This window comes from Candoia aspera, chromosome 1 (assembly GCF_035149785.1).
Source record: "Candoia aspera isolate rCanAsp1 chromosome 1, rCanAsp1.hap2, whole genome shotgun sequence".
NCBI classification, from domain to species: Eukaryota; Metazoa; Chordata; class Lepidosauria; order Squamata; family Boidae; genus Candoia; species Candoia aspera.
Window position 1 is genome coordinate 36662173 of NC_086153.1, and position 15819 is coordinate 36677991.

At 39.6% G+C, this 15819-nt stretch overlaps 1 protein-coding gene across 1 annotated transcript in view; it reads right to left on the reverse strand.

Moving 5' to 3' along the window:
• NINL (ninein like) overlaps nucleotides 1-15819 on the reverse strand; it is a 55163-nt gene that overhangs the window by 27249 nt on the left and 12095 nt on the right. The window contains exons 2-8 of the mRNA XM_063301900.1: nucleotides 10744-10945; nucleotides 6764-6860; nucleotides 5331-5506; nucleotides 3985-4069; nucleotides 2979-3145; nucleotides 1884-2039; nucleotides 400-567 (exon numbers count right to left, since the gene is read on the reverse strand). Of these exons, the coding sequence (XP_063157970.1) occupies nucleotides 400-567; nucleotides 1884-2039; nucleotides 2979-3145; nucleotides 3985-4069; nucleotides 5331-5506; nucleotides 6764-6860; nucleotides 10744-10923 (1029 nt within the window). The 5' untranslated portion in view covers nucleotides 10924-10945. The remainder of the gene's footprint in view (nucleotides 1-399; nucleotides 568-1883; nucleotides 2040-2978; nucleotides 3146-3984; nucleotides 4070-5330; nucleotides 5507-6763; nucleotides 6861-10743; nucleotides 10946-15819) is intronic.

Here is a 15819-nt window from a genome sequence, read left to right on the forward strand (position 1 = left end):
TAATGACAGCAACAGGGAGTGCCGGGATTGCTGTTAAGCAATGTAGTCATCTGACATTGCACTTTACAACTGCATCACTTAGCAATGAAATTCTGGTCCCAATTACTGTCATTCAGTGAGGACCACCTGTAGTGATGCAATGATTTTTCAGCTGCAAATTTGCTAGTAATGGGGAGGAATGAAAATTGTTGTGTAAATGAAGAAGCAAAGGACCCTCTCAGGTACATCAATCAGTCTGAGTGGCTTGCCCTTCTTTTCTTGCAATGTCCAGTCAATGGAAAATAGCACTCAATCATATTTCCATCCATTTCTTCTTATCAATATATCATAAATCCCTTGTTATGAAAACCAACATGCTAAGAATTCCCAGGATAACCACCAAAGAACAGCTACAGATACCTTAAAAATCTCTTTGCAGTTTTCAACCCCTTCCCAGGCCCAAATGGAGACAACTTGCTCCACATTTGCAAAACCACTGCCATCATCAATGCTGGAGAAAAGATTTAAAGCCACTGAGCCAGCTAAAAAAGATGAAGTTGCAGTTCGTTGTCCATTGTCTTTCAAAATCTGCATGATGTAGGAGTGAAATGGTGGAGAGGGAAAAGAAAGAGAGTCAGTTTGGGTAAATGGGGAACAAACATTCTGGAAGGAATTTAAAAACAACTTGTGGAAGTTACTGCAGAAAATCCTAATCATATTATCTAGCTGCAACTTCTGGCTGAGTTTGTCCAGGATGGGGAGCTTAACAGGGCTGGGCCTTATAAATACTTGATGGGAGATAACCAGTGAATTCCAGGGTCATTGGCTAGACTAGGAACTTGGGAAAAAAAATCCTGAATGAAACCAATGACAATTCTGTATTGCTCCCAAGAAAGTTGCAGGGATATCACCAGGAGTCAAACCTAAGTTGAGAGACTTTTTTTTATTATTTGTAGCGGAAACCCATTTGGACTCAGTAAGCACTATCTTGTGTGTTTTTTTTAAATCAGCTTTGGAAACCTGCTCGTTCTTAAGCATAATGCATAATCTGAGTAGATAGATTTGGGTATTTAAGATTTCTTGCACCAGCTGGATGTATTCAGCCACATACTTGGGCAAAGGGCTAATGAGACCACCAAGAGTAGAGTTGTTGTTGAGGTACAGAGCAGCCTCCACATCTATCAGATAAAGTAAGTTAAGAGAAAATCCAATAATTTCTTTATGTTGGCCAGGGCTTCCCCTGCAGGCCGCTGCACCCAAGCCTGACACGCTGCACTGCACCCAACACAAAGTATTTCTATGACCCTGTCATACTGCATTAATTGATGCCACCTTCCTTGTCTCCAGGTTGATCCTTATTTCTGTATATGCTTCTATTAGCAATAAAATTTGAAGCCTTGTCCTACCGCTACGCACAGACTAGTGAAAGTATGAAAAAGCACCCCATTTATAGAATTCCCTCCCCAGAAAGACTCATATTCACATTGGGATTAGTTTAAAATCAGAAAAAGACACTTCCTATATTCTCTATATGGGAAAGACTCAACTCTTAGCAGTTTCTTCACACACTGTCTGGGTTCATATAACATTTTAGATCATTATCTGGCTTGATTTTGGCTTAGCATGATATGCAAATCCACCCATTATAATCTACTGTTACACATGAACCAGGCTACTACAGCTTGTTCCACAGACCATGACCTGAAAATCGTTTCATAGCACCATGTGTGAATACAACCAGTGGGAAACACAGGTTTTCTGCTAGATCTCGGCCCTTATGTTGTAAAAAATCACAACACTAGTCTGTGTGAAAGTGCAACAGCTGGAAGCCTTCTGAACAGCTTCAAACATTTTTCCTTTGGAACCAAGAATTTTATAAAGAAAATATTGCTCAGAATAATTACCTGGTTAGAGAGTGATCTTTGCCTTTTTGATTTAAGTGGGGTGGAAGAAAAAGGACAAGGAATGCAGATGTGGCTGAACAAGCCATGCTGGAATTCCTTTAAGCTTACTCTGCCATCTCCATCACTATCCAACTTGTAAAATAATTCTTCAAGTTCCTATAGAAAACATAGGATTTTTAAAGTGCTGTATCACAAGTACTCATTTCATTTAAATAAATTAATTTTGGAATTGAACAGATTTACACAGCAAATAAATCAATACTCTACAAGGTTTAGTAAATTCAACAAGCAGGCTCTGGTTCCCATAACCTGGATAAAATCTAATTTGGTCTTCAACCAAGGTTATATACCTAATCACACTCTGTAGCAGCTTGGCTGAGCTGGATATTGGCATGGGAGTTAAAAGTGGACTCTTAGCACCAAAGACTTCTAGCAGTTGGTCTACTAGTTTGGAGTCTCATCTGACAGAGTACCTTTCTCTGCATAGAATAAGAAAGGGAAGAGTCCTCGTTTTCCCCATTCACAGAGAAAGACATTGCCTTCCCTTAACTGAAGAAAGATGTAAGTAGTGTACTCTCTCCTGCATGGGAAGAAGGACTAGGAAGGAAGACCTTCAGAGGAAAAGGTCATCCTTCTCCAAAGCCCCATCCCTTGACTTCAACCAGCTTTCTGCTGAAATGGGACAATCCAGAGTAAAGGCCTGAATCAGTTTCCCACTCTGAGGCAACCTAGGTTCCAATTCTCATTTGACCATGAAGTTTACTGAATAATCATAAACTACTGCTCTTCCTCCTAGCCTTTCCTACTTTAGAAGGAAACTGAGAATAAAACCCAGGACAGAAACAGCAGCTTGCAAGATAAAAATATAACACATAGCATAGATAAATAGGAAAGGTTTTTTAGATTTATTTAAAATACTGATCTACTATTTGGAGGGAGTAATTACAATTGCCAAAGCAATGCAAGTAAAATACTTTGTACACTTAAGAGGCACTGCCAAAATGCTATGTATTCCATGTGTAGCCACCATTTTCACATTCAGTCATCAAGTAGCTTTTCTGAGATGAGAATTTCCAAAAGCCAAGTTTAACCCACTTCTTTTTCCATCTCTTTGAGCCCAATGTTCTTACAAACAGCAGCCAGCTCTTGTTTGTTGAGGTATCCATTATTTCCAATGTCAAGATTCTCAGTCATGTTCAAATACAAGGTGGAGACTTCTCTAGGGTTGTCAATGAGGTTATCGTCACAGGTACACATTTGACCTACAAAAGATTAAACTTAGGTTAACAAGAGCTGTACTTCTAATTACTCTGTTGTTCTTATCAAAGACTACCCATTATATAAATCCTTAACTTGAAATTGGATTAAATTTCTATTCCCTTCTGAATTGTTCTCCAAACCCTTAATTTGGCATTTCCATTATCCATGGGAACTTTGTTAAATATTTTCAGTTATAATATTGGATTTTTTCAGTAATACTCAAAAATACCAGAAACAGATTCTTTTATCTCCACACTCTCTTCCTGTCCCTATTTAATTCTAAGTATGGATGTAAAAGAAACAGATCTGCAAGACACAATAAACCAGAATTTACACCGAACCAAAATGGCCCCCACTGACAAGGGAAGCTATTTTAAAGCCTTGGTGCAGCACCAGTGGCAATACTTAAGAAGGCTATCAAAGAATTGAGGAAAGAGGAGCTAGTTTTTTTCCCGAGTGTTTTCCCTAAGAATATGGGTTCAGATGTGCAGAAAAGGGGAAGATCAGAGGCTTTGAGGTAAGAAAGAGGGCTTCCTTGTGGCCAAGATGGAGGATTTTTGCGGCCAGTCCAGATATTCTACATACTTAAACTAGGTAAATAGATCTATTGATATGCTTGGGTTGCCTTCAACAGATTCAGTCTGTAAGTTCACCTCGCCCATTCCTATCCACTCTGGCTGGTGCTGGAGAGCAGGATTTGAATCTGAGAACTTTTGTCTGCAAGGAATGTACTCTGCCTTTCTACTAGAATTTTACCCTGAGCTCACCTACTGAATCAGATGGCAAAAGTGGAACGTCAAGAAAAGAAGCAATAAAAAATGTTTTAACGTTTGCTACACACTTTTTTGCCGAGCCACACCTTGGCCCTCAAACATCTGCTGCTGCTGTTGTTTTGAGCTTTCAGCCTCTTCATCTGGTTTGAGACTCTAAAAAAGAGAACAAGATTAAATGTTCCATAGATTCAGTCTACTGACCAAGAATGAAAGACAGAAAAAAGACAAAACACAAAGCAAGGGTGAAGAGTGTGTGAAACTGCCAATACAACTTCAAATTAACCATGCTTCCCACTGGCATCTGACTTCTTTCAGTAGCCTAACATGAGATTTACAGTGTGTTGGGTTAAGACTGGAGAGATCTAGATGTGACCCTCCTTGAGAAAAGTGGATTTACAAACTCCTCACTCTGCTTCCACTCATTTCACTGAAACTTCTCTTCAAAAACTTCTCCCAACCAAATCAGGCAGTGGGAGGAGAGAAAGAATATGGCATTCAGAGCACAGGTATCTCTTGACTGATTCTTCCTATACAAATTACCAATATAAAAAACTAGCACATGATGGACAAAGGCTGAGCTGGAGGCTTTCCCCCAGCCATGCTACTTTTCTGTGCAAGGACATTTATTCTGAATGGAGGAGCATTCAGCCATGTGAATGACCATTACTGTCACAGTCCAGAAATTATCAATTCTAAAAATCAGAAACAACCTTTCTTCAAAAGCACTAATCTTACACATGGCATGATGTTTGTTCATAGACTAGTAAAAGTTTCATTTCTCCCAGTACAGGTAGTCCTTGCTTAAAAGTCAAATTGGGACCAGCAACTCCATCGCTATGCAACACAGTTGTTAAGCGAGACATCATATGACCACAACTTGTGATTTTACTTCTGGCTTCTCCATTGACTCAGCTTGGCAGAAGCTAGCTGCGAAGCATACAAACAGTGATCATGTGACCTTGGGACACTGCAACGGTTCTAAACACCTGCCAGTTGCAAAGTGCCCAAATCTTCATCACGTGACCGCAGAGACGCTGCGACAGTCATTAAGTGCAAGGACTGGTAGTAAAGTTACTTTTTCAGCACCAGTGTACCTTTAAATGGTCACTAAACAGGGCAGTTACTAAGTGAGGACTATCTGTATAACTCATCTTTGCAGAGGCTGTCAAATTAGGAACCATCAAATTTGACTCCAAAAAGCCATGTCTTTGTTATTCAATGTCTTTGGGGCATTTCCTGAGCATCCAGAAGAGATAAGAATAATTAAAGAATTCTCAGAGACTCAGCAGGCTACTTCTTTCATCAAGTCCAAGACACCACAAGTGAAACAAAAGAAACAATCAGGGAAACACAAGAGATGCAGTAAAATCCAACATGTCTATTTCAAATAGCTGGAAGATGGATCTTCAAATACCTCCACACTCTCCAAAGAAGTTGAATGCCTCAGCTGACTTTTTACATTTGCCTTTCTCTGCTCCTCTTGTAAATATTTGGGGGTTTCCAATTTGGCACTTTCAAGTTCTGGCCTTGTCCGGCGGCCATACCCTTTGGCCTCAGTGATGTACTTGGGCTCAATCTCATCTGGAATAACTGAGTTGGAAATACTTTCAGTTCTAATACAGTCAGCAATGGGGATATTTTCCCTCCTCTCCACCTTCTTTTTAATCCCAAATAAAGCTTTTAAAAACATAACCAACAAACTATGAATTCAATCGTGGGCTGTTGAGGCCCACTTATGCTGATTGTAAACTACCTATACATGAGTCCTCTCTATGTGCTCTTTAATAGTGGTCAAAGTTTTCATTCAAAATATTCACCATGGAATAACACCCAGAGCTGGTGAGCATAACTGGGAGGATGTCACAAGGTACATTTAAGAGCACTACAGCTAGTCCACTCATAAAACTTCCCAAGGCCATCTGGTTGGCCATGATAGAACACAATGATGGATAGGCAGGCCTTTGGATTTGATCCAACACTTTTTCTTTTCTCTTCTTCCTTTTGGTCAATCCTAACATCATTACCTCAATAATCCTTCACTTTTTCCACAATTAGAATAACTCATTCCCAGTTATGGTTCCAAAGATTTTATGCCTTACAGCAGCACCCAGTTGCTGTCTCAAATTAAACTTCCCTCTTCTTCCAGGTGCAGCTTATAACTTTCCTTTCTTACACTTGTTATGCCAAAGCAGTAGAAGACATAGAAAGTAAGTAAATGTTGATGCCAATAAATATAACTGTTGGAATAGGACTGGGGAGACCCAGGTTAATGTCTCTATTCAACCATGGATCTCAGTGGATAATTAGGTACTAGGCTTTCATTCTCAGTCCAATCTACCTGATAGGAGTGTTGTGAGATAAAATGAGGGGAGATCCCATGTAAGCTGCCCTGAACTCCGCCCCCAAAAGGTAGAATATACAACAATTTATGAGACAAGACATGTCACCAGTCCTCTTGTTAATATTCCATTCCCATAAGCGCACACAAACTTTATGTTAGCTGCCAGATATGAAAGGACATAGAGGCAACCATTTAAAAATGTTGTTCATGTACAAACTTGAGAAACATATCTCCAAAGGAGCAGCTATTGTGTTTTTCTCCCCAGGAGTTCCATTACAGAAAGACCGCTGGTTTAATTGCAGAATAGCTTACTCTTTATTATTTTCAGAAATCAATCAGTACAGACAACATCAGTAAGTAATCTTTGCTAATCATGTTTCATTAATAATCCATCATGTAGCAGTCATAATAAGATACATCATTTGGTGGCTAATCTATATCACAGCTAAACTTAAAGCCAAAATTTCAAAACAAGCCTATTTTCAAGCATCTCATTATTCATTCACCTGGCTCCAGGTAGCTGCTCTCATCATCTGAAAGGCCAAGATTGATAGTTGAAGACAGTATGGTCACAAAACCTTCCTTAAACTCTTCAAAATTAACCTATTAAGAGATAGGAAGAAAAACACGTTCAGTTGTCTTGAGCAGGATGAAAACTCATTTTTCTTCTCACTACTGTCAGACTAGGCTGAATCTGCCATAACTAAAGATGAAGCAGGCACTTAAGCAGAGAGGACAAAAAGCCAGGAATCTTGTCTAAAAGTTCCCTTAGGAAGGTAGATAAAGAAGAAACAAGTTGTTAAGGAAGCAAGGAAAAATGTCACCTGAACCAGACAAAGCAAGCTGGGCCTGAGCACATGGAAAACCCGCCAATCCCAGCTAATTAACAAAGCAAGAAGTCCTGGGGATAAAAAGGGGTCCTGAAGCCTGCCTACTCCTTGAGTCGTTTTTTGGATCCAGACTTGGCAGCTTCTGTCCCTTTAGCTAGTGCCTGGCAGCCTAGTTGAGAAGGATGTGGATAAGTGGGGATGAATGTGTGTGCATGTAAGAAAGAGCAAATGTACATTGTAACCAGTAAAGTTTTGCTGTTACTTTAAATTCATTGGGTCTCTGTGTATTCCAAAGAGCCTGATGTGCCTCAGTCTTCTGTTGAAAGTGGTTTGTGCATGTCCCTAATTATTTCCTGGCCGTTCACCAGGGCTGTGTGTCTGTCTGCTCTAGCCGCACCTATCTGGAGAACCCAGGTAGAAAGCAAAGGGGGCTTACAAGATCCACATGCCTCAACAGGCTGTGAGTGTGCAAGTAAGTGACAAGAAGCTGAACCTGGGAGCACGTGTAACACCACTTGGGAGAAGAGAAAGTAGGCTAGAGGAAGCAGGATAATGCCAGGTCTTAGACACAATCTTACTTTCAGTTGATCAGTTCAAAACTTACTCATATATAAACCACAGCTTTACAAGGTGAACTATGGCAAAACTAATTTGCACTACTCTTGGAAATTACCTTTGCACTATAGAGTCTTCTGTATTTCTTACTACATTGAATACATTGAATTTCTCCTTTCTCTTCTCTCCTCTCTCCTGATAATAAAGTCCTGTAGGATTTCAGGTACCAATGTTTCCTACTCACACAAGCTTCAACAAGGGGAACGCGGGTATAGCTCGCAGTAATCACATGAATTCAAATAGAGCTGATGAGGTAGGAAAGCCAAGCCACAGTGGCATGTAACCACATTGCAAAGGTCAGATAGGGAAAAAAAATCTGAGTATAGTTTCCTGCTGCTTCATGAGACCTCATAAAGATTAAGATCTGATTCATACAAACACACTAAGCCATGACATAGATAGACCTTGCTTGAGTAGGGGTGGTTGTCTTGAACTACATTTTCTTTCCAGCTTCCGGATGTAAAGAGCAGCAGGAGCAGCTGCAAAATGGAGTCTGCATGACGGCTGCAACATCTTTACACTCCTAACTCTGTGCCACATGCCAGGTTTGCTGCATCTTCTAGTATATCAATGCTGGTAAGTATCTTTCTCCTGATCAGCACCACACCTGGTTTAGTATATTATGCAAACCAGCTATAGATTCCCTATTTGTTTGTCGGTGAACAAACTGGATGACTAGAAAGGGACCACTGGCTGCTCTGCTCTGAGTCTCTCCCACCAGTATTCTGTAGTTTGGTTACCAGAAGTTTTCAAAAGCTGGAAAGTCCATCAACTAAGTTTATTCAGTCTGGCTTTCAGCTACCACTATTTCAAAGGGAAGAGTTGTTTCTCACATTTTCAAAGACAAATCATCAATTTAGTTATACTGTATAGTTAAAGGGATCGTATCATATCACATCATATGCTAGGTGCTGAGACTTCCTATGGCAACAGCACATCCAGTCTGCATATCTATTGCTACACAATTACTGATACTTTTTATTAAAATAATCCATTGGTCTGAATGTTGCTTGAAAAGACATTATTACTACTCATTTCCTAATGCAATTTCCATTCCATTGGACAATTATTTCCTTTCTCTTTGCTAGGGACAGCCAGGGTACCATCATAAATCAGATGGATTTTGCTTATTCTTTGTAGCAAGAAAGCGAAGTCAGACTTTGGGAGGCACTGTAGACATACTAGAAATATTAGTTTACTTCTTCTTACAGAGGTGTTTGGATGATACCTATATATGGGGACAATTAGCTCAGTCAGTTCAAGAGGACAGCTTTTGTTCAGCACAGTGGAACTTGTTTTAGGCTTCTTGCAACTTCGACAAGCCAGACCACAATTTAGAAGAGAAAGGAGAGAAAAAAGGCAGTTATTTACAGCTCTTGGCTGAGAAACCATGAGGAAGATTATACACAGTATACAGTGTGCAGATTTCTGAACACAAGGTATTAGTCTGAATAGTACAAACCCAGCATCATAAAGAATAGGACTTAAGCCCTTCACCAAAAGAAATTGGCCGACATCATTGTTTCCAAAACAAAACAAAATATGCCAACTGCCTGCAGACAATCTTCCCATCCCGACTATGGTTCAGAGGAGTCAGTGCAAAGTACGGCAACTTTCAGGCTCGAGTACTTCCTCTCCTCACTTCTTGCGAGGAAGAGAGGGGGATTAGAAGCTTGTAATTCTAGATAGCAACATATAGTCATTTGCATTACTATATAAATGTGACAAACAGCTGGGTGGCCATTTAACTTGAATAATATAATAATTTGCCACTAAGTGGAAACAGAAGCATCTGAGCTCTTCTCCTTGATTCCAGGGGAAGGTGAGAAAATATTTAATCCCAGTCCTCCAAACTATGTTTTTGAGTACTGCCTCAAAACGAATATCATCTACAAAAGTTATATAGAACACTGGGATTGGCTCAGCCAATATAATAAAACACATCAGGGTCAGCCTTATCACTTGGGTCTGTGGCTGGGTTAATCCAACGTGCTAAGTCTCTGGGACCAGTTTCAGTTGTGTTAATGGGGGGAGAGATCTAGCCTATAACCTCTGTTTTATGGGGCTCTGCAGAGCTTGTCATTCTCCCCATTCCTGTTTAATATCTACATGAAGCTGCTGGGTGAAATCATTTGATGGCACCAGGTGAGGTATCACCAGTATGCAGATGATACCCAGTTTTATATCTCCAGTCCTGTCTGACCAAGCAATGCTGTGGAGCCTTGGTGTCTGGAGGCTGTAGGGATCTAGATGGGGATTGAGCGACTCCAGATTTTAGGGCCTCCAGGTTCCAGGAATTTTCTATTCTTAATTCTGAACAGGGTTGCACTTCCCTGAACAGAACCTGTGCACAACTTGGGAGTCCTCTTGAACTCAGGGCTCCTACTCAAGTTTGGTCTAGTGGTTAAGGTGCTGGGCTACAAACCAGGAGTCTATGAGTTCTAGTCCCACCTTAGGCATGAAAGCTGGCTGGGTGACCTTGGGCCAGTCACTCTCTCTCAGCCCAACTCACCTCACAGGGATGTTGTTGTGGGGAAAATAAGAGGAGGAAAGAGTATTATGTATGTTCGCCGCCTTGAGTTATTTATAAAAATAATAAAGGTGGGATAAACATTTAAAAAATAAAAAAATAGATGATAGCCGTGGCCAGGAGGGCTTTTGCAGAGTTTCATGCTATGCACCAATTGCACCCATTCCTGGACCACGATACTCTGCTCACGATTACTCATGCTTTGATCATTTGTGGGATCTAGAACGAGAGCCTGTTGTGCCCACTCTTTGGAACACTGTCCCCTCAGAAATTAGATTGGCCTCAACCCTGGTGGCCTTTCACACAGTTTTGAAGCCCTGGTAATGCCACCAGTATGCCTGAATGCCTGTGTTTGGGAGGATCTGATGGGATTGCAAATACCAAAAACTAGATTTTAAAAAGTGAATGGGGAAGGGAAGAGAGAAAAGAGATGCAGCTTTAAATTAAATGCCAAAAGGATGCTGGGTTGGGTATTCAAGAATGCAGTATTCAGGTGCAGACAGTTACTTACTCTGGCAAAGTGATTATTCCCCAAAAGTGTTTCCAGAAGTAAGGGGAGCTGTCCTTCCAGATGTAGTTTGTGGCACAGCTCAGTCAGCTCCTCCTTGTCCAAATACCCAGTGCCTGTGGTATCACAGCTGTCATATACATCCTTGAGCTGAGATGTGTATCTGTTCTCTTCCTCACCCATCCCATAGTATACAGCGCACAATCTAGGAGGAATGAACCAGCATTTTAGGATGGGTTATTTGTTGATCTTGAACAGCGTGACTGAAATGTATGTGCAATGTAACAGTCTACAAATAAAGTCAGTGAACATGTGCAGTGTGCAATATTATGAAAGTCCAGTTAAAGGTTTTATAATTAACAGCTTGTAAAGATTTCTCATTCTTTTCTTATTCTTTAGAACAACTTTCCAAACTTTATGACCTATAGGTATGATGGGACAAAACCTCCCAGAGACACCAAGAACTCAACCATAATTCTATTTTTTATTTCCTTTGCAAAATTAGACATTTCATTGAGTTCCTGTCTTCAGTTACAGGTAGTAGCATTCCCCTGAAGTCAGAGATCAATGCCTGTAAGAAATAAGTGTTGCACAGTTGTTATGACCTTAACCTGAATATCAGACTTCTAAGCTGCATGAATGTGCTCAATACTAGTGAAATTCATATAAATGTAAGAAATTGTCTTATACCAAGTCAGATCATTGGTTGATCCAACTCAGTATTGTGTCTACAAGGACTGACAGCAGTTCTTCACAGCTTCACACAAGTCCTGGGGTGCCAGCATGGAAGCTTTTGCACACAAACTTGCATTTTGCCACTCAGCTACTCTCCTTCCCCAGGAGAGTGCCTCTAGCAACCTTCCAGCATCAACACAACTTTATTGATTTCACTGCTACAAGTTACTGAAATAAATTTTGGTCCTTTTTAGCTGGTAGATGGGCTAATGCATCATATTAACCTATAAAGTTGAGTTTGGGGCTAAGTATAATGTGCAAATCCAATAATTGGAACTGAAATGTGTGAATACCCTTCACTTCCTCTGTCAGCATATCTAAAAATCTCTTGAAGCCATGAACAGTAAAAGATAAAAACTAATGTAAGCCATGAAATATAAATGACATAATAGATAAAAATATTCACCAGTTCGCAGCTGAGAATCCATCTGTATTACGATGGGTTAAAAATGTAATAAATAAATAAAAACCAGAAAACATTTTCACAACAATATCCAACTTGAACACTAATCACACAAAAACAGCCTGGGTGAAGAGAGATGACTTTAACAATTGCTTAAAGTTTATCAAAGTTAAAACTGCCCCCAACAACAAGGAAGAGGGACACTGACCCAGCGCCCCTCTCCCAGAAACCACTCTCTTCTGAGTAATCATTTATTAAGGATCATTTACTTAGGCACTGTGCCAAAGGGAGGAATGTCTCAATGTGCATGGCTGCCAGTCATGACTCAGACCAGATTCACTCATCACATTAAATCTTAACGTGATTTGTTTCCACTTAGTATCTTTTATGAGCCAAGCCATGGCATTCTTAATCATAGGCTTGGCATGATATAGTGATGCCAGTTATGATTTATTCAACTCACCATTGTTGATTAAACCATAATTAATACAATATATTGACCAGGTCATAGATAAAGGTAATATTGTGACAGAGCACTGTAATTTGGCATTAAGTCTGCCTTTTGAGAGCAATAATATCAGTACATACAGCTCCTATTTTTTCATCAGCTCTTACTTGTTCCTTCCAGCCTTAAAACAAATCTACTCTTACTTGCAAAGATGGTATCCCAAACAGCCTGAAAATAAAAGAGAAGCAAATGCAGGTGGTCCTCATGTAACAACAGTAATTGGGACTGGCAACTCCCTCGTTAAGCAATGCAGTCATAAAGCATGACGTCACGTGACCACGCCAAGTTACAATAGCAGTTGTGATAGTTCCAGTTGCCATTGTTAGGTGAATCCTGCATGGTCATTAAATGCAATGTCATGTGACCACCATTTGCGACCTCCGGCTGGCTTCCCCATTGACTTTGCTTGACAGAAGCCAGCAGTAAAGGTCGCAAATAGGGATCCCGTGACTGCAGGACACTGCAACCATCATAATTGGGAGCATGGTATTCTTCAGCATGGTATTCTCTGATTTTTTCAGGTCATAAATTAGAGTTATTCACTGGAAAGTCTAGCTTAATTTTCCACACTTTCAGCCTTGTAATTGATAATGCATTTAACCTTCCTTACTTCCAAGTTAGAAGAAACATTTCAAAAGCAGGGACTCTCTCAAGCTCTGGTGACTTCAGAGATGCATCCCATATTGTTTATTTTTTTAACAGTACCAAAGTGCTGGTTTGTCATTGTTTTCTTGTGGCTTGTTTTTTCAACTACCCAATCTCAGCTTCAGCTCTGAGTTTTCGTGGTGGTCACCCACCAGGTACTAATCAGGTTCTGACCTTGCCAAGATTGGTTGGGTGCTCCCACCAACTGGGCTAACAAAACCTTATTTTATACTTACTGGCTACCACAGAGAATATTTAGTAATTATTGGGGCACATCTCCTTATAAATATTATTCTGGAATTAACTCATATGATTTAGGCTTATCCTGCTATAGCCAAATTTTACTCTGAAATTAGCAGAACTCTCAGAATGGAGAGCCTTTAATGATTGTTACCAACATTTATTTTTCAAAAGAGAAGTAACATGAAGGGATTTTAAGCAAAAATCTGTTTATGATTGTTAATCTTCCTTGTGGCCACCAATCCCAATTTGCTACTAGCAAGAGTGGGATCTTGCAGGAGCAGGTAGCTGCATGCTTGACAGATGCAGGACACTGGACCAGCTGCTGTCTGCAAAAGCCTGCTTAGAAGTAGTTATGTTGTGCTAAATAAATGCAAGACCAATTTACTTTCACACAATTTTTATCCTATATATCAACATATTGTAGTTGTAATTATATTATTAAATTGAACTATATGGTCCTGTACTATTTGAACTGTTTTCAGATTGTACCTGTACAGTACCTTTTCTCCATTTAATTCAAAAGTAAAAGAAAACTCCTGCAATCTTTTGATATATCACAGGGAAATAGTAGATTGGATGGGGAGTATAGGGAAATTAATACAACAGAATGTAACATTATTTTAACTGAAATAATGGGAGCTGGCCTCTTATATGCTGTCATGAGTTACTCCCACATATGGTCAATTTGCTGAGCTTTTGGATTTTGTGTTATTTTAGGTGCTTGGGGCAACTGCCTCATTCATTCCAACTTCACAGTACTGCATAAATTATACTGCAACAAAAGAGTGTTGATCATTAGTAGATCAATTCTTTTTAAAAAATTGAGGTGTCTTCTACTCAAAATCTTTTTAGGAAATACATGTTTCTTCTAATTTGTGGCATAACCATTTCTTCCCAGAAATGTAACCAAGAAAAAATGAGTGAGAAAATGGAAAACTGCATCAGTCCATAGCCACCAAAATCCTTGAAGCACATCCAAGAAGATTTTCATCTGATACAGAAAAAAGTATTCTTGGCAATACAGCTAGTACTAATGCTCGAAGGCATTTTAAGACTGCCTGAATAAGCATTTCTACCACAGAGATGCTTATCACACAATTCTTACAATGTTCTGAGGACCAAACCACAGAAGGGCATTCATCTCTAATTCCATTTGGGCCCCAGTTTCCAGCTGCTGTTTTTTTTTTCCCCTCCTGAAATGCTAAGAAAAGCAAAGTAAGAGTCATGCAGAACTAGGCAAGTTAAAAGATATACAAGTGTTTCCATCACTTTGAAGTTCAGACTCTTAGGTATAAATTTAAATACAATTAAAATAGTCTCCTTCAAGTTGTGCTTGACTTCTGATGACTCATGTGCCTGAACCTTTGAGAAGAAAGGCACAGGATAGCTCAACATTTACATATACAGAATTCTACAAATTGCCCTTAATCTAGTGTCCTCCAAGTGATGTTGGGGGACAACTGAAGTTGAAATCAAAACATCTGGAGAGCAACAGATTGTGTAGCATTTTCTAAACATTTCTGTTGCTTAAAAAAGAAATCTGAAGCATCCACACTTGGCTTCTATTGGTGTCAATGCTGAGGTAAGTGGACCATTAATTTGACCAACTGAAAACACTTTTTTAAATTTCTAAAATCATCACACCATCTTTAAATTGCAGTAATTTCATTTAAGAGTTCTAATACAATCTCACACAGTATTATATAGATAATTAAATGTTCTCCAGTTTGCTCTCATGAAATGTTTTCCAGTTTGCTCTCTTAATTAGTGAAGAAGAATGCCTTGGGTTATGGAAAAATCTTAATGAAGGCTTGGCCTTGCATTTATTTAGCACAACAGAACTATTTATATGCAGGCTTCCTTAGGCAGCAACTACTCCAGTGTCCTGCTTCAGTCAAGCATGGAGCCACCTGCTCCTGAAAGATCCCACTGTTGCTATAGCATATTGGGCTCAGTGGCCAAGAGGAAATAATAATAGAGGACTTAGAATTAAGACCTGCAAGATCAGTATGAAATGTTAAAGCATCTAGATTTTTAACTCTAACCCCCAAATGAGGTTTCTGCTAAGTGAGTAACATAAAAGATGATGAGACTAATATTCCAACTGTCAGCTCTTCATTAAAACATCTGCAAATACCAACTGGCTGAACTGAAGCTCAATCAGGCAGACTGGCTTTCCTGCTGAAAGCCATTTCAGTAGGTGCAGAGTTTCAGATTATATTTGCAGATCAGTCTTTCTGGTTTTGCACGGACCCTTCAATTATTCCATCACCGGTTAGGCTTTCTCTAATCCTCTACTAATTAACCTCCTAAGAAAATACTGTTGCCCTCTTTAGTTATACAGTCTTATTAAACAGATATTTCCTATTCTACTTTTCCATATATTTGAGGAATGATAACCCACCTTTTACCTTTATCCTTTGCACCATACAGTTCTACTACAGATCCTGATCCCCTCCTATCCCCTCACCATCCCTAAACAGAACCCCCAGTGTTAACCCTTTTAGGGATTCTAGAGTTCAGTTTACTTTTTTTATTAATACTT